Genomic DNA, 23,835 nt, shown 5'->3' on the forward strand with positions numbered 1-23,835 from the left:
CTGCTGACTGCATGGTGATGCATGAAATATCGTGGGGCGTGCGCGCGCGTTTGTGTGTCTCCCACTGTGCGTCCCTGTAGCCCGGCATCACGTCACGTGTCAGGGCTCCCGGGTCCTCTGCCAAGTTTTTCCGTGTCAGATCATCCACGGAGCCTCACACAAACACACATACACACACACACACACGGCCCGACCCTCCCGCGCGCATCTCCGCTCCACGCTGCGTAACCAACACCTCAGCGAGGATGGACGGATGGATGGATGCATGGATGTGGATAGATGTAACCGAACGCGCAAATCAAGACCACTTTTGAGCGATTCTTTGATTACTTCTTCCAGTGATTTTTCCAACGGAATACCTTTGATGTGTGGGAAACAGAAGAAGTGAGGAGATTTTTTTTAAGGAGCGAGAAGAGAGGAAAGGAAAGCTCCGGGTTGCTGAGAAAGGCTGGGTGCGCTAAAAACACGGAAAGTCACGGATCATGCTCATGGGAACTTCCGATTCCGTCTCGATAAGGTAATTTAAAAAGAATAAAGTTTCTCTGTTTTCCTGTAATGTTCAAATATCTACCGAGTGCAGGATTGAGTCCACTTTTTACAGCCGGAGAAGACAAAACACAGGTGGCGCGCGCTCCATTATTCCCTCAGGCGTTTCTTTTTATCGCCTTTGGCACTGTTTGAAATCCTTAAGTACTTTTCAACCTTTATTCTGCTGCGAGCATGTTCAACATTTCTCCCCCTTTGTCAGGCTCACAACGGAGAGAAGCGCTCGTCTCGCACAACGCAGAGCGATGGTCAACAAAGCCCATTACAAAAAGCCCTTAAAAAGAGAAAAGTCTGTTAGCTGGATTATGATGACTAATGTTTCGTTCTCGATGTTAGTCGACTTTTTTAAATAATCAGGATTAGTGTGGCATTTATTGTTTGTGTTTTTTTTTCTTCTCTTTTTTTGCGCATTCCCTGCCCACCATTGCGTGGTGTGGGCTAAAAAACCTCCAGTAGACCAGAGACAGAGCAGTCCATCTGTTCAATCACATAGCAACAGGAAGAGCGAGGAGACAGAGTGAAAAAAAACTGTTCCCATAATATCACAATATAATTCTGCACCTCTCACAAAGCTTCTGAAACCATCATAATGGATACATTTCTAATTCCTCTCTCATATCATGTTCGCTCAATATTTATTTGATGTTCCAGCACAGATTCTCAGTGATCTCTATCACAGGGATGGTTAATTTAGGAAATTAGGGTCATAAAGAGGAAGTGTTTCAGCTGTCAGGTTACTAAACAGACATTACAAATCGTCAAAATTGATGCAAGCGAGCGCTTTTGCCGCTGAGAGATGATTGTTTGGCTCATTGTGCGATCTGTCTCCAACCGCTCTTCGCTGAGTTGACTTTCACCTCTTCACCGCTCCTTCTCCTGCAAATGTTTCTCTGCATCTTTACAAAATATTCTCTCCTCCACCTCTGTCTCTGCCCCTCCCATCGCACTGTCGACCCCTCCCACCTCCAACCTCTCCCTAACCTCTCTCCCTCTGACCTCCCATCCAGAGTGGCTCTGCCTGATGCTCTATCATGACTGATGGCGAGGGGAGAGCGCGCTTTGAGTACCCGCCGGAGGGGCAGGAGCAGGAGGAGGTGCACGAGGAGGTGAGGCTCGCCATACAGACGCCCTACAGGACGGACGCCCCGGGCCAGGATTTCGGCCCTGGAGGAGGCAGTGATGAGGAAGAGGAGGAGATGGAGAGGAAGACAAGGAGCAGCAGTGGAGGAGACTGGAGTCCTGAGGTTGAGGAGCATGAAGACCAGGAGCCTGAGCTGGAAGTTCGACCGCAATTGGGAGTTCGAATCATTGCTCCCATTCGGGATCCAGATTGTGTCTCGGAGGAGGACGAGCAGCAGCCGTACCCGGCTCTGGCCCCGGTGGCCTTCTTCTGCTTAAAGCAAACAACAAGGCCTCGCAACTGGTGTCTACGAGTCGTCTGTAACCCATATCCTTTTCATACACTGGAAATCTAACCGACGGACTCCTGGTAAGACTTAACATGTCCTTACTTCCTGTATGTGTAAGCGATGCTAAGCTCACATGTATCCCTTGATTTAAAGGTATGTGAGTCAAATGCTTTGAAGTCCAAAAACTTGCCTACACCTGATGTAGCCAGCTGTTTCATAGTTTGCCAGTTGATTGTTGTAGCTTTTTAAAAGCTTTGCATTAGCCGTGTAATGCTAGCAGTCGTAATTCCTAATTCCTTCAGACTAAACAAGCACCATTACCAGGCTCCACACTGGTGCTTATGCCATTGTTTATGCATGTCAAATTACTAATGAACTCTGAAGCTGTAGGAATAACATGTAGGTCTTGCTGCAGCTGTCTTGAGCTTGGTTTACTGAGTTTCTCTCTTACACTAGCTTGATATTTTTGGATTTTAATGATGCGTACTGGTCTTTGCTTACAAAAAAATCCCAGTGGAATGGTCATTTTGTTGGTAAAGCCAACTCCCATTGGTGCGTCTTCGGTGAAACAGCAGTGTGGCCTCTAAGGATTCAAACGACAGCTATTTTCCTCTGATGCTACTCTCAGGGTGGGAAGCTTAAATGCTGATGTCATACTGCAGGTTGTAAATCATATAAACCTTACATCATGTCATCATGTGAAAATCTGAAGGGACATTGGCCATATTTCAAGTCTAAACAACATATTTCATACCGCATTAGCTAGCCTCAGACAACAGCTAAAGTTAGCAAACAGCCCTTCCTAGCTAGTATTAACGTTAGATAGCTTATTGCTAACATTTGAAAGGGTTGTAATATGATATGAGCACGATATGATAGGAGGATGTGAATATTTAGCTAACGGTAATGTTAGCTAGGAAGTCATTAAATGCTAGCGTTAGCTGTTGTCTGACGGTAGGGTTATCAAACATGTTGTTTTTACTTGAAATATGGCTGCTTGACTTTTATAATCCATTTTCATGTCAGCTGTTTATCAATCAGGAGGTGGCGAAATAATAACGATGGTCCAATTCCTGATGTTGGCAAGACTTACGACCTGAAATAGGAGCAGTCAACTTTTATAACACTATTTGAGCTTTCCACCCTGAGAGTGATATCAAAGGGACGTGGCCGCCATGTGAACAGACAGAGCTTTTAGGCTGCTGAAAGAATGTCCACTCAGATAACAACACATTAAAACAGCATTCGTGTTCCTGGGCAAACTGTTTGCGACTAGTTACCCAAGTGTAGACCGGCTGTTGGTGTAAGAATATTAGTTGTACACATGTTTGCATTGAGACATTGTCATCATTAATATACGTAAAAAAGCAAACCAAGCTTTATGTCAAGTTTGACCTTTTAATTCTGCGGGGAATCATGCTTCTTCCTGGTTTCATTTGGGAACATCTTTCCACTGAATGTGTTTTAGTATTCAGCAGGGAGAACTGTGCTTTGATTTGTTGACTTGGTACTTTACTATACCTGTGTTTGTCTTAAATGAATCTGCTGTCAGATGATTCAGAGGTACCTGCCCTCTTTGTTTACAGATTCCCGTCATTAATCACTTTTACCTATGCAGGTTCAGTTCTATCTTTGGGGTTACAGCCTCTTCTTCTGGCAGCCATTTTGTGCTTAAAATCATTCATTTTAATTCTATGCAAAGATGCCAAATAGTCCAAGTGAAATGCATTTTTAGCTGCTCATGTCTGTCTTAGTATCTATTATTACCCCTGAGCCGAACATCCTGCCTGGATAATTTTCATCTGTGGGATGTTTTAACACACTGGAGCAGAGATGAAAAAGAACATTATGTGCATCCAAATCTAAGCCCTATGAAAAGAACTTGAAGATGAACCACTGCAATATTTTTCTTTTCTGATGCGTGAAGGTGGGCGGTGTTAAAACAAAATCCGGACCTGAGTCATATTTATTTGATAAGTGCATTCCTGTGTACCTGGAATCTAATAAGCAGTGTGCCGAGAGAATAAAAATACAACCGAAATTATGAAAACTTATCCTCTCTCCTCATACCCCCTGGATTTCTTCTGCCGTGGGCTGAATTATGTTTTGGTATCTTGTGTGTGAGTGGGAGTTTGTGTGTGTTTTTACTGGCTTAAGGTAATGGAATCCTTTGGAAGTGAATCTGATAAAGTTTGGGAGGAAATATATATTCTAGACAGGTAAATACAGCTTGTTTAATGTATGATACGATATGACACAGTACGATGCGATACAGTATGATACGACAGGGTAAGATGCGATACAGTACGATATGATATGACACAGTACGATACGATACAGTATGATACGATATTGTATGATGCAGTACAATACGGTATGATATGATGCGATACAGTATGATACGATATGGTACGATACGATATGGCACAATACAGTACGATACAGTACAATACGATACAGTACGACACGTTACGATAAGGTATGGTACAACACAGTACGATACGGTACGTTACAGTACAATACGGTAAGATACGATACGGTACGGTACGATACGGTACGATACGATACGGTATGATGTGGTACGATACGATGCGGCACGGTATGATACGGTACGGTATGATACGGTACGATGCGATACGATATGATACGATATTGTCCCCGTAGGGACATTTCTCCCGGACTCAAATTCAACACACATTCAGCTGTTTCCACATGCTGTGTAGAAGATGTATTTACTTCTCTCTTCTCACAAAGATTGTCAGCTCTAGGAAGGCAATTTGATGATTCATAACACATTCAAACCGTCACAGTGATGCAGTTACAAGTTGGATGATTGTCTGTCTGAGCGTCTTCCTCCTGACCCTCCCTTAAAAAAATGGTTGAAGGTGGCTCTGATGCTACCTGGCTTTGCTAAACTGCTTCTGTCAGGGAAGAAACTTCTTTTAAGACATGCTCTGTCACGCCCTCTGCAATCCCCGATGATATGGTCATATCGGTGCAGCAGAGACCAAGATACCCAGACTTTAAATCCCTAATATGGGTCAAGCTTCAAAGGAGCTGCATCCTACAGATGGTAGCCCGGCTGATATTAGATTTTTGAGGCCAGTACAGACATTGATATGTAAGCAGTTTAAAAATATCTGTTATGGATATATCAGCTATTTTTTTCTGACCTTTCTGTTTAACGCCCTCATCTTTCACACTGAATTCTCCCAGTCTGTAATTCGAGTTTGAAAGTATTGTTGTCTCGAAGAAAAGGCCTTGTGGTCACAAACACCGTCATAAAACTACTGGTCGGGGACTAAAACTGCCACGTCAGCCATTATCTTCTCCATCGAATGTCCCTGAGCAGAACAAAGCATCTGAACCAGCTTCAAGGTTTCTGTTTTCAAAAGGGAATTTCCCTTTGGGGATCACAGTGTTATCTCCATACAGCTCAATATAGCCATTAAACCCAGCCATTAGAATGAGCGTCATGTGCTGCTCTCTTACAGAACAGGTGGACTTGGTGAAGTAAGTATATTACACAATTCAGGGAGGCAGTATGAGCAGTTGCATCCAAGTTGAGAATAATTGAGAGGGGATTGAATTGGCAGACCTGCGCAGGCACTTTGGAAATAATACAAATGCACATCTTGTTGGCTGTTTTACAATGAACACAGCATGAAGTGGCAGGGACTCTCGCCAGGCTTCTTCTCTCACATGCTGGAGCTCACATACAAGAACTGAAGGTGTTTAAATGTTTCAAAGTTTAGATACAAAATTTTGAATTGTCTTTTTGAACTTGAGTTCTGAATACTGATTTGTTACTGGTTCAAGAGTTAAAGCTGTATACTGTTAACCCTGTATGGATGTGATGCCATCATTATTGTTTCACCTGGCTCAGAGAAGGTATGACAGAGAATTTGATTTGATTTGGTGGACTAGTTGTAAGTAAGTGAGAAACAACAAACATAAATTGATCCAGGAATTGATAACAACTCCATCTGGAGAAGATTTTTTTTACGCCAGATGAGCATCTTTCTTACTTGTGTCTGCTTAAGAGTGTTGGAGAGACCCTGATTTTTAGCGCGAAGCTGCTTAATTTAGTCTTCTTTCTGGTTTTAATTTCCAGGTTAATTTGTTTTGAAGAGAAGGAAATGTCTGCGTATAATTCTGCTCCTTAAACATCTCTGGAATGACAAACTATAGAGGAATGCTAACCTAAAATACAAGCAGAGCGCCTACAAACAAGCTAAGCAACTTTAACATTGGCTAACGTAAGCTAGCATTAGCGGCAGCTTGGCTTACAGCCTGTCCGACCCGCTGTGTCCACCAAAGTGTCTATAAAGCACTGGTTTTTGACATGAAAGTGCTTAATTCATTGCTCTGACTACCATTACATTCTCTGCTAGCGCAACATTGTCGTTGTGTGCTACAGTTCTTCTTTGCTACTCTAAAACAGTAGCTGTTCTGGTGGCAGCCATAATACCTCCATGGTGGCAGTAGAGCGCAGCTAGCTGTGTTTTTGTGTGTGCTGTTTTTGAGCAGCAAAGAAGAAACGTTTTCAGTGGAATCAAGACAGTTTTACTTGGGGCTAACAAATTACACTATCGCTAACACAGACCACCAGATTCAGCATTTTTCGGCTGTACTGTAGGCATTTCCAATGCTAGTACGGCTCTGGTGTAAAACCCTAAATTATAGCAGTCAGACGAGGGCAGGAGAGGGATAAGTTCTAAAAATGATCCAGTTGGACACGTAGACTTAAACACATATGGCTTGACAGATGTTACTGTTGCATTACATTATGTCTGTTTTGTTCACAGCACTGTAGCAGGGATAATACTGCAGAGGTTTACTACTGAAGTATGAAGCAGATGCACCTCTGGCCAGTACATGTGCTTTTCCCCACTTGTGTCCTCATAACATCTCTCACTTCCAGCTGAGTTCTCTTTATAAAACGTGTTACTGTCTGGCGACAGGAGGACTGTTTGTACTAAGAGAGCATGGCTAATGAATAAGACACACACGCTGTCACATGCCGAGCATCGCACTGTAACTGCTTGTTCAAGAGTGGAGCCAGGTTATGTCATAAGAGCAGATCTCTCTGGACAGCTCTTTGTTTCATGTGTCTGAGTGAGTGTGTGGGTGTGTGTGCAGGGATACACTGTGTAAGCATTGCAGGGTTGGTGGTCCACAGTGGACTATGTAAATATTATTCGCAGCGTAAATGCTCTGCCACTCAAGCACACAAAGGCATGCACACAATGGCCGAAGTGTGTGCCTGGAAAGGAGAGACGGATAGATAAAGATAAATAGTTGCAGACTTTTACTTTTAACAGCTTTACCTTTCCTCGAGTGAAGTGGCCGGCCCCGTCGTTAATAAAAGTAAGTTAGTAAAAAGTTAATTGGTTTTGGATGGGGTACCATTGTGTTACTGAGCGTCCCGGGTTTGTTTGTTATATCACTTTAACTTTTTTGTGTGTTTTTATTTATTGGTTGTTGGTCTGAAGAAAATCTGATGTTTTAAAAGAAACTGAACATTGAAGTTTAGTTTTGTCCAATCTTGCTTTTCAATCTGTTTTTCATGGGGTGATGTACTCCCATTTAGAGAACTGGTAGTCCGGATAAAGTTATGTTGAAAAGTTTGCATCTAAATCAAGTTTATCAAATCCCCAAACAGGGGCGCGCCGATTTAGCTCAGTTGGTAGAGCAGACGTCCCATGTACAGACAACGAGCATCGGCTGGTTCGACTCCAACTCGGGGCCCTTTGGTGCATGTCTACCTCTCACTGTCCTCCCAAAAAAGGACAAAAAAGAAAAAGAAAAAAAGTCAATTTTTTTTTTAAAAAGGGCAAAAGTTACAAATCTTAAAAGATTAAAAATGGGGAAAAGAACAAAAGTTAAAAAAAATTGAATAGAAAAAGAATTTAAATAAGAACAAAAGTAAAAAGAATTAAAAAGAAAAAAAGTCTAAAAAAAAAGGACAAAAGTAAAAAAAATTAAAAAGAAAAAAAAAAGTTAAAAAAAACCAAAACATTTTTTCAACACCCGGGCCGTCTTGATCGCTGAACAGCATTTGTATTAAATCCCGATCCCTGTGTGTCCAGGTCCACGTGCATTAAAAGATATCCTCTGTATTTTAGGAGCTACTGCTGTAACCACATGTGACAATAAAAACAGGTCAACAGTTGCTCACAATTACCAGTCTGACATTTCAGCGTGCAGCGTTTCTCATCCATCATGTTTATTATGCTCATTATTGATCAGCCGCCCTGCTCTCTTGTCCTCCCATAAACATCTCAGGAAGCCCAGAGAAATACACGCATCTGTTCGAGCTGCAGCCGCGGGCTAGTGTAGTTATCTATTTTCTTTACTGCTTTGCTCTTCACCCTCCAGCCTTATGGTACAAAGAAAAGCTGAAGCAGGCATGGATTTTTTTATTGGCTGTTGTTTTAAACAAGGAGCACTTTGAGGTGAAAACCATGCTTCTTGGTAAGGATGTTTTTGTTCATGCCTTTGATAGCACTAGAGACATCTTTGTGTGTCTCATAAATCATAGTTAAGAAGTTTTTTGTGCCTGTTGCTGTCAAATATAATTAAACAAACCACAGAAAGAGGTAGATTGAGTGTCAAAAACCTTACAGGGGCAAAAATAGACTTGTTTCTTGTGAAAGTTACAAATCTCAAGCACTTTATATTCTTTCAAAGTCTAATTTAGTGGCGAGTTGAAAGTTTTGATAGTTTGATAGTATTGATTGTGTAATGTGTGTTTTTAAGCAAAAATATTATAAAATTGATTTTTTTTTAAGCTTTGGTTTGTTTTTTTAAAGCAATAAAATCAGCGGCAATGACTTTAACTCAACTGCTAGTTCACAGGCTAACACACACGAAACCACCTGTGCGTGCGATCCTTTAAGAATATCTCAATAACTCAATCCACCAGATAATGTAGAGCAATACATTTCACCTGAATCATGTCTTTCAGCGCTGGCACCTCCCGTAAAACGGTCACAAGATAACAAACTGATTCGATCAGATTCATGCTCCAGACAAGGTTAATCAATTACAGATAAGTGGGTTCATCATGCTATCTGTCTCCGTTAGTCAGACCAGTCAACCTGCCGTGTTGGATTTTTTTATTCTAAGCCTATTCAAGTGATTAAAAATATATTAAATGTCAGGGATTTTTCAAGCCACATGATTCAGACTATCAACAAGTTGTGTGAAATTGGAGACAGACTGGAAGCTGTTAAAGATAATCAAAGTGAATATCTCTAGCATGAAGAATGTCATTAAAATGTAGCCTGAATAAGTGTTGATTTTAAGATAAAAAGAGGCATCGCTGCTTAAAGGGGCTTCTTAAAGGGCCGGGACGATATGCTCGAAACGATATTACCACGATATGTGGGTGAAGATTCGATACGTATCGCAATTTAAAACTGGTGATGATACCGGCTAAAATTAACACTGATGCCCCCATATGAGCTTCAAGAGCAAACAATATATTTATCGTAGGTATATCTATGTTTTAGCTGTAACTGCTGCCATCTGGTTGGATTCCAACGAAGGGATTTAGACAGGAAGTGCCTTTGTTTACACATTCCATGGAAAAGACTCACAGTGAGTGATATATTTCACTGTAAAAGACAGCAGGAGTATTTTCTATGAGAGTATACTGCTGATGCATGTGAAGGATAAGATCAACGCGTGTACAGCGTCGTCTTCAGGGGTCACCGAAATTGACACAAAATAGTCCCTCATAGTAGTTTTAAGTGTTCTTACGGTTTTAGTTTTCTATAAGTCTTGCGACAAGATATCTAGATTTATTCATTTTTGGTTGTTTTTTAACTCTAAACCAGGGGAAAACTTCCAAGCATAAAATTTCAGGGACTTTATACTCGGGCTGCATTAGTCGAATATTAATCCCGATCACAATTTTGGCCTCCCACAATTGATTAAACATGATTGACGGCATTATTGCCGTATAAAATGCTCCTTCCGCTCTGCTGCATATTAAATCAAGCGTTCCCTAAACTAACAGCCACTCCACCAGGGGGCGATCGTGAGGTTTTGGGTTCACTTTTAGGGGAGCTGGCATGTCCTGTCATGAGCGCCGACCTTGCAGCGGCAGTTTGGAGTGAAACAGAGACCGGTCGAGAGAAACAAAGGTCAAACGTCTGAACAGAGACGAAGAGCTGGCCCCCCAGAAATGGCTCGTCATCGGATGTTGGGAGGCATTTTGGGTTAAGGGCAAGTGATGTTAAACAAGGAAAAATAATATGTTTCCGTGTCTGCTGAAACAGTGGCGTAAAGTCTGGAAGAGCTGCACCAGTTGACACAGAAACGCTCCGTTCGGCTGTTTCTAAAAATAATCTAAAATCTCAAAATCTCAAAATCAGTGTACAAAAAATGTATTCAAAAGGGAGCAAACACGATACTTCGATACTACGATCGTTTTCCCCCCTACCTCTATTTTCTAGCAGTGATAGTGACCCCTAAAAATCTCCGTCTTAAGGGCAGGAAGTTTAAAACGTCCACTTCCTCCGGCTCCCACAGTGATGTCATTTCTCATTCTCTGTCTCCGTCGTGTGTGTGTGTGTGTGTGTGTGTGTGTGTGTGTGTGTGTTTATGTGACTTTATCGCTGCTGTGCGACGGATAAAGAGAGTTAGCCTTGATGTCAGCAGGTTGTCCTTCTCCTACTGCCACTCAGACAGCATCCTGAGGTGTGTGTGTGTGTGTGTGTTTTTTTATCAGACGCAGACAGGCTTCGAAGGATCTCTATCTCTGCCAGTTTCAGAGCTCGTCTCACTGTATTTATACCGAGCAGTCAGTGTGTGTGTGTTTGTGTGTTTTGTGAGTTATTATATTTGGCCTGTGCTCATGATAGCAGCAGATTGGGGGGTCATGAGGTGTCCATCGCTGCAGAGAAAGAGGGATCCTGTCTCTCTGACGTAGCCATCCCTGGCACACCCTGCACAGTCATGCCTGTGTGTTTGTGTGTATGTGTGCAGTTTATGCGGTGTGAGTCTTATTCTGCTTCGTGTTCTTTAAAGGAAAAGGAGCACTCTTCCAGGGAATTTTATTACAAGCTGCCGCTCCTATAATTTCCATACAGTATGTCTGCAAAAAACATGCATGCATAAACACAAATGTCTGCAATTGTAGAAGAAGAAGGCATTCAGAGGATCTCTCATATAAGTCTTATTTCCCTCGAGGAAAGAGGAAGCAAAGCTCGCTCAGTCACGCATCAATCACAGTTAAGGTCGTTAAATAAAATAAGTACCCTACTTCCTGTTAAACCTCCAGCAGTCAATGGGGCGGTTGGCAGCTGAGTGCGAAGCAGTTGGGATGAATGTCAGCACCGCCTTGTCCGAGGCCATGGTTCCCAGTGGGATTGGCCAATGAGGGAGTTCCAGTATCCCGGGGTCTTGTTCACGAGTGAGGGTAAAATGGATCGTGAGATTGACAGATGTATGCGTTGTACCGGACCGTCATGGTAAAGAAGGAGCTGACCCGTAAGGGGAAGCTCTCAATTTAACAGTTGATCTTACGTTCCAACCCTCACCTGTGGTCATGAGCTTTTGGTGGTGACAGAGTGAATGAGATCGCGCATACAAGCGGCCGAAATGAGTTTCCTCCGCAGGGAAGTTAGGCTCAGCCTTATGCTGCATTCCAGACAACTGGGAACTCGAGAACTTCCCAGTAGAAATTTCCAACTTCCGAACTGTGAAGTCTGGGTAGATGAATCTGCCCTGAGTTCACAAGTAGGAACTCCGACTGTGAATGGCGTTCCATAGCAATTTTTCTAGTCGGAGGTCGGAAAAACTCGACTTTCGAGTTGTCTGGAACGCAGCATTAGAGATCAGGTGAAGAGCGCAGACATCAAGAGGGAACTCGGACTACAGCCGCTACTCCTTGGCATCGAAAGGGGCCAGTTGAGATGGTTCTCCGGGGTAGACCCAGAGCCCGCTGGGGGGTTATATATCCCACCTGGCCTGGGAACACCTCGGGATCCCCAAGGAGGAGCTGGAAAATGTTGCTAAGGAGAGGGACGCCTGGCCTTACTTTCTGCGACCTGACCCCGGGTAAGCGGAAAAAAATGGATGGATGGACTTCCTGTTAAGACAAAACATGCCACACACATCTCACATTGCTTCTGAAACATTGGGGAGTAACTTTCAAAATGAAAGTATAAATTTTATTGTAATTTATGATGGTTGTTCTTCACTTTGCACAATTCTTTGGAGTCATACTTTTATTTTTAGAGCAAAAGTTTTGCATATTTTGGACTGTTGTTATTGACTATTGACTGTTGCTTAATTTCGGAGATCAAACAAAGTTACTGGATATTGAATAAGGATAATATTGTATTATTCTTATATTTTTTATTGAACAAATGGCATTTAGGTGTAATACTGTTTGTTGGCCCTCCAGGTATCTTCGAAAGCTGCATGCAAGCCTATTTGTGCATTTGTATACATGTGTTTGTGTGGGCTGGTCAGGCGTTCGTGTGCACTGGGTGTTAAGGTGTGTGTGTCCTGGGATTACTTCCAGTACAGTAGGATCTCTGTTTATCCCCAGGCTCACTGTTTACAGAGTGCTTCGCAAAATGATCTGGAACTAATAGCGCTGACTTTTATGTGTGTAAACGCAGAGTGTGTGTGTGTGTGTATACTAAGCAATATGTGTGTGTTTGTGTGCATTCACACGGGCGCCATGTGTTTAGGCAGTGACCCTCTCATGCCTCAAGCCCCGAGTGTCTCACTCCACAAAGCACATCAGAATATGTGTGTGTGTGTGCGCGTGTGTGCGTGCGTGTGTGTGTGTCTTAATTTGGTGTGTTTATGTTTGTGTCGGCCAGATGATGGCTGTGAAGCTGTGGAACCCACCAGCAGTATTGGCAGAAATACTGTGACTGGCGGGCCATGGTTGGGTCCGGGTTACATTACATTTGTTTTTGTATATTTACACTGTGACATACAAAAGGTTATAGGTCATGTTTTGGTGTGTTATGATTAAATCTATAGTTCAACATCTTCCTCAATGTGCTAAAGCATTTCAGTTAAATGAGAAGATTGATACCACAGTATGTTCGCTAAGCATTTAGCTACATTAGAAGCTTTTTAGCTAGCTTAGCTTGCCTCTTAAGCTCCCCGATTGAAACAATATACCTTGTTAAAGCCAAACAAATTTGAAAAATAATATGGTTTGTGGGGGTCATTTGCTAGTATATGTACACTAAACATTAGGTTACATTAGCAGCTTTTAAGCCTAGCTTAGCTTGTGTCTTAAGCTCCCTGATTAACACAATGTACTTTGTTAAAGTCAAACAAATATAAAAAATAATAAGGTTTGTGGGGGTCATTTGTTAGTATATGTACGCGAAACATTAAGCTACATTAGCAGCTTCTTAGCCTAGCTTAGCTCACTTCTTTAACTCTGATTAACACAATATGCTTTGTTAAAGCCAAACAGATTTGAAAAATAATATGGGTTTTGGGGGTCATTTATTATGCATGCTAAACATTTGGCTACTTTAGCAACTTTTTAGCCTAGCTTAGCCTGTCGCTTAAGCTCCCTGATTTGGACAATATACTTTGTTTGTTAAAGCCAAACAGATTTGAAAAATGATATGGGTTTTGGTGCTCATTTGCTAGTACATGTATGCTGAACATTAGACTACATTAGCAGCTTTTTAGCCTAGCTTTGCTTGTCGCTAAAGGTCCCTGATTAACACAATAGCCAAATTAGGATGTTTTTGACTTTTTCTTTGCTAAGAGAAGCATATTTTAAGTATTTACAGTGAGGTTTTTAACCTAGCAACCCCATTACGTTATGGTTGATTCAACAAGGAATAATGTGCTTGGCAGAACCAGGCTAGCTAACCCCTAATTGATCTTTTGGCATGCTAAGCTAACCGGCTGCTGTGCTGTACAAACCAAACTCACTTGAGAATCGTCTTATTGTGTTGGCTTCTTTTTTATTCATAGAGCATTCTGCCAGCCAGGTCGCTATTCATCAGAGCATACTGATCTCTCTGTTGTGTCAAAGGTCAATCTGAGAGATGCTGGTGGCTGCTGGTGTTCAGGGTCAGAGGGTTGATCTGTTTAAGGAGCAGAATATTGAGTTCCTGAACATCCCTCTGCTGTCTGAACTGTCGCACAGATCCTTTCTGTCCTGGGTTTATTCCTTTGGCTTTATTTACTACAGTCCTTGTCACCGCTAACAGCACATTTGACCCTGGGGGGGGAGCTGCAGACAGACATGCGCCACCTCTGTGACACATGGTGCTGCCAGACGCCTGTTTTCACCTGCCAGCGATGAGCATGGCTAGACATACCAGCATCCTGCTCCTATCAGATGCTCGTGTTCACTGTGGTTTGCTGCTTTAATTCGGCCTTTCTGACATCTGACTTCAGTGTTTGACCAATAAAAAATACAGGAAAGAAGTTAGAATAAAAAAAATTGCCTGATGTGACAGATAGAATTGATAGAGCAAAATTAAAGTGCTTCAAAAAGGTCTGAAAAATCAGCAGGTTTTAAAAGAAAATAGTAGAATATAGTTCAGGCAAAAATTATTTTAAAATACAATTAAAGAACATTAAAAAGTAAAGCTAGTAAATAAAGAAGGGATAGACATATATCTGTGTATGTGGGAGCTGTCGCTCAACTTTCCCTGGAGTGGAAGTGCAACCCTGATTGGCCCTCCCTAACCAAAGGGAGGGCTTTTTCGGTGGCTGTTGCCATGGCGACGCATCGTGTTGATGCTGGTCTAGAAGTGAATTCTGCTTTTCCAAGAATCAGCCCACCATCATAAACCCGCTTTGTCACTCTCGTCGTCGGAATCGACACAGAAAAAGGCGACAGAGTTTCCTCTCGGTCAGAATTCACATTGTAATGCTGGGAGAGCTGGTGCATGCAGCAGGTGGTAGGTAGGCTGGAAAAGGACAGAGGAAGCAAGGGAGAGACAAGGATGGATGGATGACACTAAAAGGAAAAAAAAAAAAGGCGAGAAAATTCAGACAAAGATGAAGGAAGTCCGGGATAGAAAACAGACAAAGAGAGCAGACAGGAGGTGGAAGGAGAGCAGGAAGTCGGACTTAAAAGTCAAAGCAAGAACAAACAGAAGGAAAGGAAGAAAAAGGAGGATCAGTACGAAGAGAGAGGGGGTCATGGAACACAGTGTGAAGTGAAAAGCAAGAAATTGGTCATTTAAATCCAATCTATCCTGTGTGTACTTCACCACGGCGCTCCTGTCCGACAATTGGACACGGTGTTCGTCCAATCAAAAAGCATGAGTGACGAGTGTGTACCTCTCGGCTCTCTCCGGCTCTATTGTGCTTTTTTATTATCTTTATCCGCTCTGCAGTGAAGATGCAGCAGCTTTCCCCTTGTCCTCAAGACACAACTACTCTCTCTCAACCAGAACCCCATCCTCCCCCACCTCTGTCCCCGCTCTCTCTCTCTCTCTCTCTCCAAAAAAAGCTGCAGCTGAGTAACGTGCGCTCGTTCTTTGTTTCTCCTCTCATTTCTTTGCCTTCTCCTGCCGCTAAAAGATGCACGAGCCCTGACTGCTAATGCACCAAAGCCCTTGTAAAATTCCTTCTATTTTAGTGTCTTTTTATGTGGCTCTGTTGGCGGCAGGGATCACTTATGTGTACTGCAGTGTGAAAAATGCATTGGCTGCACACAGGACCTGTTTTTGCAAATGAAAACATGATATTTCTTCCCGTCTCCCACCGCTGCTCTCGACATCTTAGCGTTTGATTCGGACGGACTCCCAGGCTGTATTGATTTATAGGCACGAGCGTGTGTTGGAGCGTGATGTTTCGGTGGTCAAGGGGTCGAGCTGTAGGGGGAGGAGAGTTCAGAGAGAGTGGATTTATCCAGACTGTAGACAGAGAGTCAGCAGGTGTAATCGCACACACGCTCACACACACACACACGCCCGCTAGGATCCTTAAGAAGTGAGAAATAACGTGAAAAAGGCGATAATGCATTTCTTTCGCCGGAGGAGGAGCTGGAAGGAAGGGGTGGGGGAGTGGGGTCAGCGGCTCAGGGCTCCCCAGGGATGGCGCATCGCGCCTGGGTTGAGCTCGTCAGTGGACCCTCCCTGGCGGCTGGAGCTCCGTCTCCTCAACGAGGGTGTTTAGTATTCAGTTATGTTTTTAGGTCATAATGCCGTGTTGCGTTTGCTGTTAAGTAGCTGCGCTGCTACTCCTAATTAGCTTTTTTTGTTGTTGTTGTCGGTGCGTGCGTTTGTGCTGCATTTGTGTGTGTGTGTGTGTGTGTGTGTGTGTGTGTGTGTGTGTGTGTGTGTGTGTGCTCCCTGCCGTTCTGAGCTGTTTCCTTTCAGTCAAGCTCCACATGAATAACACAGACGCCCTGACGCTGCTGCTGATCACATTACTGTCTGAAAGATGGCTGGAATGACAGAAACTAACACACACACATTCTTCCCCGCAGACGGACACTTCACAGACACAGAATCCTCCTCTGATGATCAAACCGGCTTGTGCACAAGGGGCGTTAGCATGTTGGTAGGAATGCATGCATGGATGCACACATGCTAGGTGCACATCTGCGTGCGCGTCGTAGTATGAAACAGTAATGCAGAGATGGATGAATAAATAAAAGATCTGGGAAACCCATCAGCATCTTGCACTAGGTTGTCATGGCAATGCAGCCAGCCACAGTACAGTGTGTGAGTGCAAAAAAGAGAGAGAGAGAGAGAGAGAGAGATCAGATCGCTGCAATGTTTTAGCATCTGTGTGTAAGTTTGTGCAGCCAAGGCCTCGTTTGATGCTAACAAAGAGCGGCCATTTTTCTTCCAGCTTATTTGATGTCGCCGTAATGCACTCCTGAGGAAACATACTGAGTGGAGGCAGACTTGGGGGGTTATTTTTTTAGGAAGTTTTCTTGATTTTTTTCGTTAAATTTAAAGCGTTAAAGCGGTGAAATGTGTGTTTTACGGCCGCCTATTGTCTCAAATGTGCAGCTCCAAACTTCTCGGCTCACCCGCCTTTGTGCGAGTGCGCGTCTGCGTGTTCCATATGTAGTAAAAGAGATGCCTTTACAGCACTCGCGTTTAATGGATACAGCCTGATACTTAACCGAGTCTCCGTAGGGATGTGAGAAACTGCAGCCTCTTCGCTCTGCTTCTCTTCCTCTCGCTGCTCTGCGGCACGTGTCCCTGCTTTGTCTACAAAATGGGCCCGTACGCAGCGGAGTAAACGTGTGTGTGTGTGTGTGAAACAGAGAAAGACAGAGCGTGCAAAGGTGTGCAGAAAAGTGTAGTGTGAGAGGGGGGAAAAAAAGAGTTACAGCAACCTAGTTTTTTACGGCGGAGTGATGATTGAAGGTTGACGGTTGCAGAAAAGTGCATGTGCTGGATTTAATGAAAGCAACTTCAAACCGCCGTGTTTTGCAGTTTTAGCCCCGTGTGTGTGCGTGTGTGTGTGCGTGTGTGTGTGCGTGTGTGCGCAAAAGACGTTGAGGGAGAAGTGTAGGACAGTGGGATTCTCTCAGCGAATAGGCTCTTACTAGAAACTCTACCTGGTTTCTAGGCAACAGAACAGCACTGCTGCACATTGGAGCATTGGGGAGGGGGCTGTGTGTGTGTGTGTGTGTGTGTTTGACTGCTGAGTCAATAGCTATATTATTTATGACTATTTTAGTGAGAGACAGAAAGAGGGGGAGGGGAATAAAGGGTAAATTAAGGCTCTGTGTGTCTTGCAATATGTGTGTGTGTGAGTGCAGAAAACGTGTGTGCGTGTTTTACTTTGGTGTCACACATTTCAAAGTAGCTATGAACGCAATGAGATGTTTCTCGCATGAGAGGGGGGATGTTGAGACTTCACTGAGCTCCCAAATCTGCCGCTGAACTCTGAAATAGTCGCTGTCGGAGGTGGCGGCGGAGCGATGCAGCACCTGCCTGACTACATAAAACAAAGAGGGAGAGATAGAGAGAGAGCAGGGGGGGGGGGGGGGGGGGGAGACTATGTTGACCCAGCATTCAGGCTGCTCATATCTGATTTCTTTTGGGTGACTTCATATCCGTTGGAGGATGTAACCCGCGCCAGATTGAACTGACAGTGAACTCGCAGACGTGGAGGAGTCAGAGGAGGAGACGTCATATCTGCTGGCTTTCTTGCAGAGGCACCTGAGCAAATGCATGTCAAGTTTTCTTGTCTTGAAATAGCTATCAAGAAATCATTTAAGTCACATCTTTGAATGCAAAGTGCAGTATTGTTTCTGCATTAGGAACCGTTTCTCGCTGCACATTCGCACAGAAACAATCCGAACTGGGACACTTTGCAGCCGCAGCGTGACTCAGCGAAGGAGACAGAGAGAGAGAGAGAGAGAGAGTATCAAATTAAAACGTGTCAATTTATAATATTTCCTTTAGTCACTGCTTCAGTTGCAGCTCACTACCTTCGGTGTTAAACTTCTACACACCGACTCGAATAATAATCAGGCCAAATACAAAAAGGAGATACATACTGCTGTTGTCACAGCTCACGCCCACATCTGTTTCATATTCAGCAGGACGATGTCATCCAGGTGTCCTCCCCACTCTCTCTTCCCCTGTTTCCCACACTGTTCTTTCACTGTCACTAAAGGCATAAAAGGCCCAAAAAAAAGAGTCTAAATTATTCTGGAAAAAAAATGTTATGACTAAAACTAGATGCATATGAATCTATTCAAAAGTACAAATGAGCTTTAAGGCTCAAACATGCTGCTACTGTGTCATTGAAATATTGAGATGGAAGAGGCGGGGCTTAGGTACAGGTATTCCAAAGCGTATATAAGAAGTGAACATCACCTCTGGATTTGAAAGTGAAGCCAATGTGGAAGTGCCTTAAAACTGTATTCTTTTTATAGCCACCAGGAGGGGGCTCCAATGGTTGCAAAAAGTAGTCCCCTCCTCATGAAACCAGATGGGAAAATGAGGCTACTTTTCAGTCGATGTACTGCTTTAGACAATCTTAACCTAATGAGTTTTTAGTGTCAATCGCTAGTTTCAAGTCTTCCTAAACACAGTATGATTTTAATTTAGTTGATAATGGTCCCATTAAGAGTATATGAGACTATAAAGCAGGGTATGCTTTAGGGCGTGGCTGCCTGTAAGTGACAAGTGGCTACGACAGCGGCCTTTCAACCAGGATAGAAACGTAGTAATGTGTATCCCCCGTCTTGCCCAAATATGGTCACTTCCTGGTTTCAGAAAACCAAGATGGCAACGACCACAATATCTAACTTATTGATTTCACAAATCAATGGGTGTTGTCTCCGTGTCCATGTCCTCTTCTTTTATTCAGACTATAGCTGTGACCTAATTCAGGGGCCGTATCTTTCGAAGGGCGTATTTAAAGGACGATTGCGTCACAGCGGCGCGTCAAAGGCTGTCCTATTTTGAAGGCTCCTTTTCCCGGGCCACGAAGGATCCATCGGGTGCGTCCTTCGTGGCCCAACGCATCCCACAATTCAAACAAGATGGCGGACTCTCAAGCGAGCAAGGAATTCTTCTTTTAAATGTAAAAGGTTTTGGTTTCAACTCCAAGGTTAAGGAAACTTCCAATTATCTTTAGGTTAAGTTATGTGACGTTAGTTATGTTAGCTAGTCAGCCAGCTAGCTACCCTTTGCTAGACGACAGGAGCGGCGCTTTGTGACACAACGGTTAGGATGGGAACAGCTGGTGACCCAAACAGGAAATCCTCCGTAGAACAGACCAGCTCATTTCAGTTCAGCCTTAGCGTTCTACGAAGGACGCATCCTTTGTAGGCCGCTTCCTTTGAAGGATGCGACCCCTGATTTGAGACACAGCCAATGTTCACAGTGGTGTGAAAGTTGGATCTGTTGTAAACCAGGAACCAGACTTCTCCAGATTGGTATAATTAAACGAGAAGCCATTGAACTATCCTCTATGTAATTGATCTATTATTCTCCAGATCAAACCTGGCATTGTTTGTCTGAACTCATACACACACATACACCGACAATGGGTCGATGAGGATCACTTAATCTTCCTCAGACAGTTTGGATGATCATTAGTTGTCTCTTGGAGGAAAGGTGGTCTTATCAAGAGGATTTCTTTATTTGCTTCCATGCGTGTGTGTGTGTGTGTGTTGGAGATAGCTGTTTAATGTCCATTAGGCTTTAATGAAGGAACGTTGCTCTCAGTGGCATCCTGTCTGCTTCTTAATAGACCTCCATTATCACAGTTCAAACACACACATGGAGACTGTATCACATACACACACATACCGCATTTCCCTTGACACTCAATCACATGCACACACCAGTGCAGAGACACACACTGCCTTTGTGTGTGATGAAAGGGCATCACAGGGCAGCTGAAGTGCAGGAGGCCTGTTGTGTGTTAAACTGCCTGATTTTAGCTGAAGTGGCGACGTAATGGTGCTGTTATATACTTGTCTGGAGAGGAGATAGCCACATGGCACGGAGAATACTGTCGTATCAAGCCGTGACCTTGTAATCCTGCTTTCTTGTCAATGCAATTTTGTATTCTAATTAATCAGATGTCGTGATGTATCATTATATGATTGTCTTGCAATCAATTATCGCAGTTGCTGTATAGTGATATCATCGTTATCATGGGCCACGTATCACGTATCGCATCATGTATCAAGTATTGTATTGCGTATCGTATCACGCATCGTATCGCGCATCGTATCGCGCATCGTATCACGCATCGTATCGCGCATTGTATCGGGCACCATATTGTGTATCATATCGCGTATTGACTTGCGTATTGTATCGCGTATCGTATCGCGTATCGTATCGCGCATCGTATAGCGCATCGTATCCCGCAATGTTTTGCCCATCGTATCGCGTATTACATCCCACATCGTATTGTGTATTGCTTCGCAGATTGCATCACGGATCGTGTATCGTATCGCGTATCGTACTGTGAGTTACCCTGTGATTCTCACCCCTAGTTTAACTGTGTACTTTAATGGGAAATATAAAAGTGGTTAATAAATACATCTAATTTTTCACAAGCAAACAGCCTCTAATAAAACAACACAAACACTGTTTTTGCAAAGAAATGTGTCAGTTCTCTGTAAAAGAATTTACATATCCCATCTGTATTACACAGTTGGACCGCAGAATACCTATTAATACAATTGTTACACTTGGCGACACTTGAATTGCGCAGACACAAAAATCCAATCAAGGAAACATGCTTTCTAAATTAAATTACATGCAGGGTGATCAAAGGTAGACCTGAGAGTCGGGGAGGATTCTCTGCAACAGAAAGCACAGTGCTCGAAATCTGTTTAGATTCACAGCTCCTGCAGCAGTTTGATCACTTTTATACGCCATGCTACCACTCTGCTCTGTTATAAATGTGGCCAGAAGTCACTTGCATTAAATATTTGGGAAGAGAATCAGCCATAAAAGCACAGTTGGAAGCCAATGTGAAATTAGTCTGAGACAAAGAACTGCCATGCTCTGTTATACGTTTTAGTACCATTTACTCGATGTATTAAGTACACCTCTCTCTTTCTGATGGTGTAATGACTTCATCCCTTGTTCGGGAGAAATTAATTTAAGCTTATTGTAACAATTTATTACTACAGTGAGGTTAAAAATCATCTCATGCAGGTGCAGATATCAAAGTTATCTCTCCCTGTATGCTGGGTGTTCTCTGATGTGAGCGAATTCAGAACAGACAGTCAGGCACCACATGTATCCAGAAAGTGACTCACTCACATCCTATTTATTAATTCATTCCTTTGCTCATTTGTCCATTAATTAATTATAAGTTGGTAACCATCAGAAATGGTGCTACAAGCATGTTGATGTAAGTGTGCCTCCTGTAAGGCTGTTGGAGCTAAGAGAAGGAATTCACCATCGGTGGCCATTTTCTTTGGATGTCATGCTCCAGGCGGCAGGCTCAAATGCTGTTATAAATTTGTACTTAGGGAATCTGACGAATTATTGTCTTTCACTCCTGAGGGACCAGCAGCTGAGAAGACATTGGGTTGTAAAAAATCTGGAGGGACAAGGGGTCATACATGTTAGCCTAGCCAGCCTAGTTAGCAAACAAACGTGCTAACCCTGCCAGAGTTTACAGTGATGTTAGCTAGAAATGTACGCCTTGTGTAACACTATCAATCTATCACAATCACAGCTTTTATCTGACAGCATAAATGATAAAATATGTGGTTTTAAAACAAGTTAAAACTACATATTTTAGAATAACAGCTTCATTCAGACATTTCCTAGAAAACATTACCATTTGATAGTGTTTCACAATACAGTGGGAAAGGTGTAAATTTAATAGCTAACATCACTGTAAACTCCGGCAGGGTTAGCATGTTAGTTTGCTAACTAGGTAGGCTATGCTAACATGTAAGCTTTCAAAAGAACTAGACAATAGAAGTGGAATAAATGCCTAGCTAACCTTACCGTTAGCAAGAAATCAAGACCTTTCCTCTCATATCATGTAACACTATCGAATGGTAATGTTAGCTAGGAAGGGGTTGGATGCTTATTTTAGCTTTTTTACTTTGAAGTTGAATCCAAAAGGCAACGTCACTCGGATGAAGTTCTTGAAGACGTTTAGCCTCCCTCCAAAAGGCTTCTTGAGTACAGTAACTTCTTTAAAGTTAGCTAATGGTTTAAGCTAATCAAAGCTGATCTGATATATTGTTTTTTGATCATCTTTTCAGTTGCTTATCAATTTGGAAGCAGTGCAACCTGGAACACAGACATTATGACAGCATTTTACCCTCCCATTCTGAGCATGACGTCAGAGGAAAAAGATTAATGCGGTGTGACTTGTTTTCTGCATCCGTGATCTTTGTATTTCCCAAGTTTAATCGGTCTCAGTGTGAGGCAGGATGAGAAATACAGGTAACAGTGTTCCCGCCGTCGTGAGTGTCTTCAGCTTGCAGACAGTTAATTGGGGAACAGCCTCATCTATTTCCCAGCAGCCATTTAGAGACAAACTGAAATGCCAAACTTTCTGGAACAACATTGTTCAGACAGTTTAACCCGCAATTAACCCAGCAGGGATAACGGTTCAGCATTTCACCTAAAAAAAACACCAAATAAAGATGTGATTAAGAAGCATCAGTCGTTCGCTTATCGTGCCACGGTGTGTGTGTGGTTGTTGGTGTGTGTTTATGCATGTGTAGTGTACGTCTGTGGGTGTTTGTGCATTATACAGCAGGAGGACAGTTGTCATGAGCTCATGCGGCTTGTGTCTCCGTGTGTGTTAATGTGTGTCTGTGTGTGTGTCTAATGGCTCTCTGCTAGTTTTGTGTGTCTGTGTGTGTGCGTCTGCCGTAGCGCACTGCAGGCAGACGAGCGCTAACATGAGTGTGTGTGACAGACCTCCCACGCACCCAGCTCTGATCTGGTTTGTTCCGGTTGGCGGCCTTGAGTCTGCATGGCGATGGACGCTGGACAGGCTCTCCTTTGGCTGGCTGAGCGCAGAGACTTAACAAGATGCTGTGCTAACGAAGGGATCAGAGAGCAACGTGTGTGTGTATGTGTGAGAGAGAGAGAGGGAGGATGAGTGCTGGTGCTGGTATGTGTGTCTGATAGGAGCGTCATCTGTCAGCCCAGCTCAGGGCAGCGAGACTGAAGTCCATATTGGCCTGTTATCCGCCACTACATCAGCTGCTGATGCAGAGGAAAATCTTTAAAAGCCCGATCTTTAATTGAAAAGTAAACAGAATGTAGACCCAGCAGAATTTCTCATACTCCGTGTCCTGAAAAACATACCCATTGCTATGAAAAAACTTGTGATGTTCCCGTCAGGAGCATTAAGGGCAGGGAAATCAATCAGAGGAAAACAGTTTGCAGCATGAGGCGAGACACGGTGTCTGAATATCAAAAGTTTCTCATGACGTATT

At 43.2% G+C, this 23,835-nt stretch overlaps 1 protein-coding gene across 1 annotated transcript in view; it reads left to right on the forward strand.

The window, feature by feature from the left end:
• Positions 1-235: 235 nt before the first annotated feature.
• Positions 236-23,835, forward strand: part of cacna1ha (calcium channel, voltage-dependent, T type, alpha 1H subunit a) — a 131,179-nt gene continuing 107,579 nt past the window's right edge. The window contains exons 1-2 of the mRNA XM_069675908.1: positions 236-517; positions 1,554-1,993. Of these exons, the coding sequence (XP_069532009.1) occupies positions 1,578-1,993 (416 nt within the window). The 5' untranslated portion in view covers positions 236-517; positions 1,554-1,577. The remainder of the gene's footprint in view (positions 518-1,553; positions 1,994-23,835) is intronic.

Source organism: Semicossyphus pulcher, unplaced genomic scaffold (genome assembly GCF_022749685.1).
Source record: "Semicossyphus pulcher isolate SPU_LCO1_2020_fin unplaced genomic scaffold, fSemPul1.0.p SCAF_25, whole genome shotgun sequence".
In the NCBI taxonomy this organism is placed as follows: Eukaryota; Metazoa; Chordata; class Actinopteri; order Labriformes; family Labridae; genus Semicossyphus; species Semicossyphus pulcher.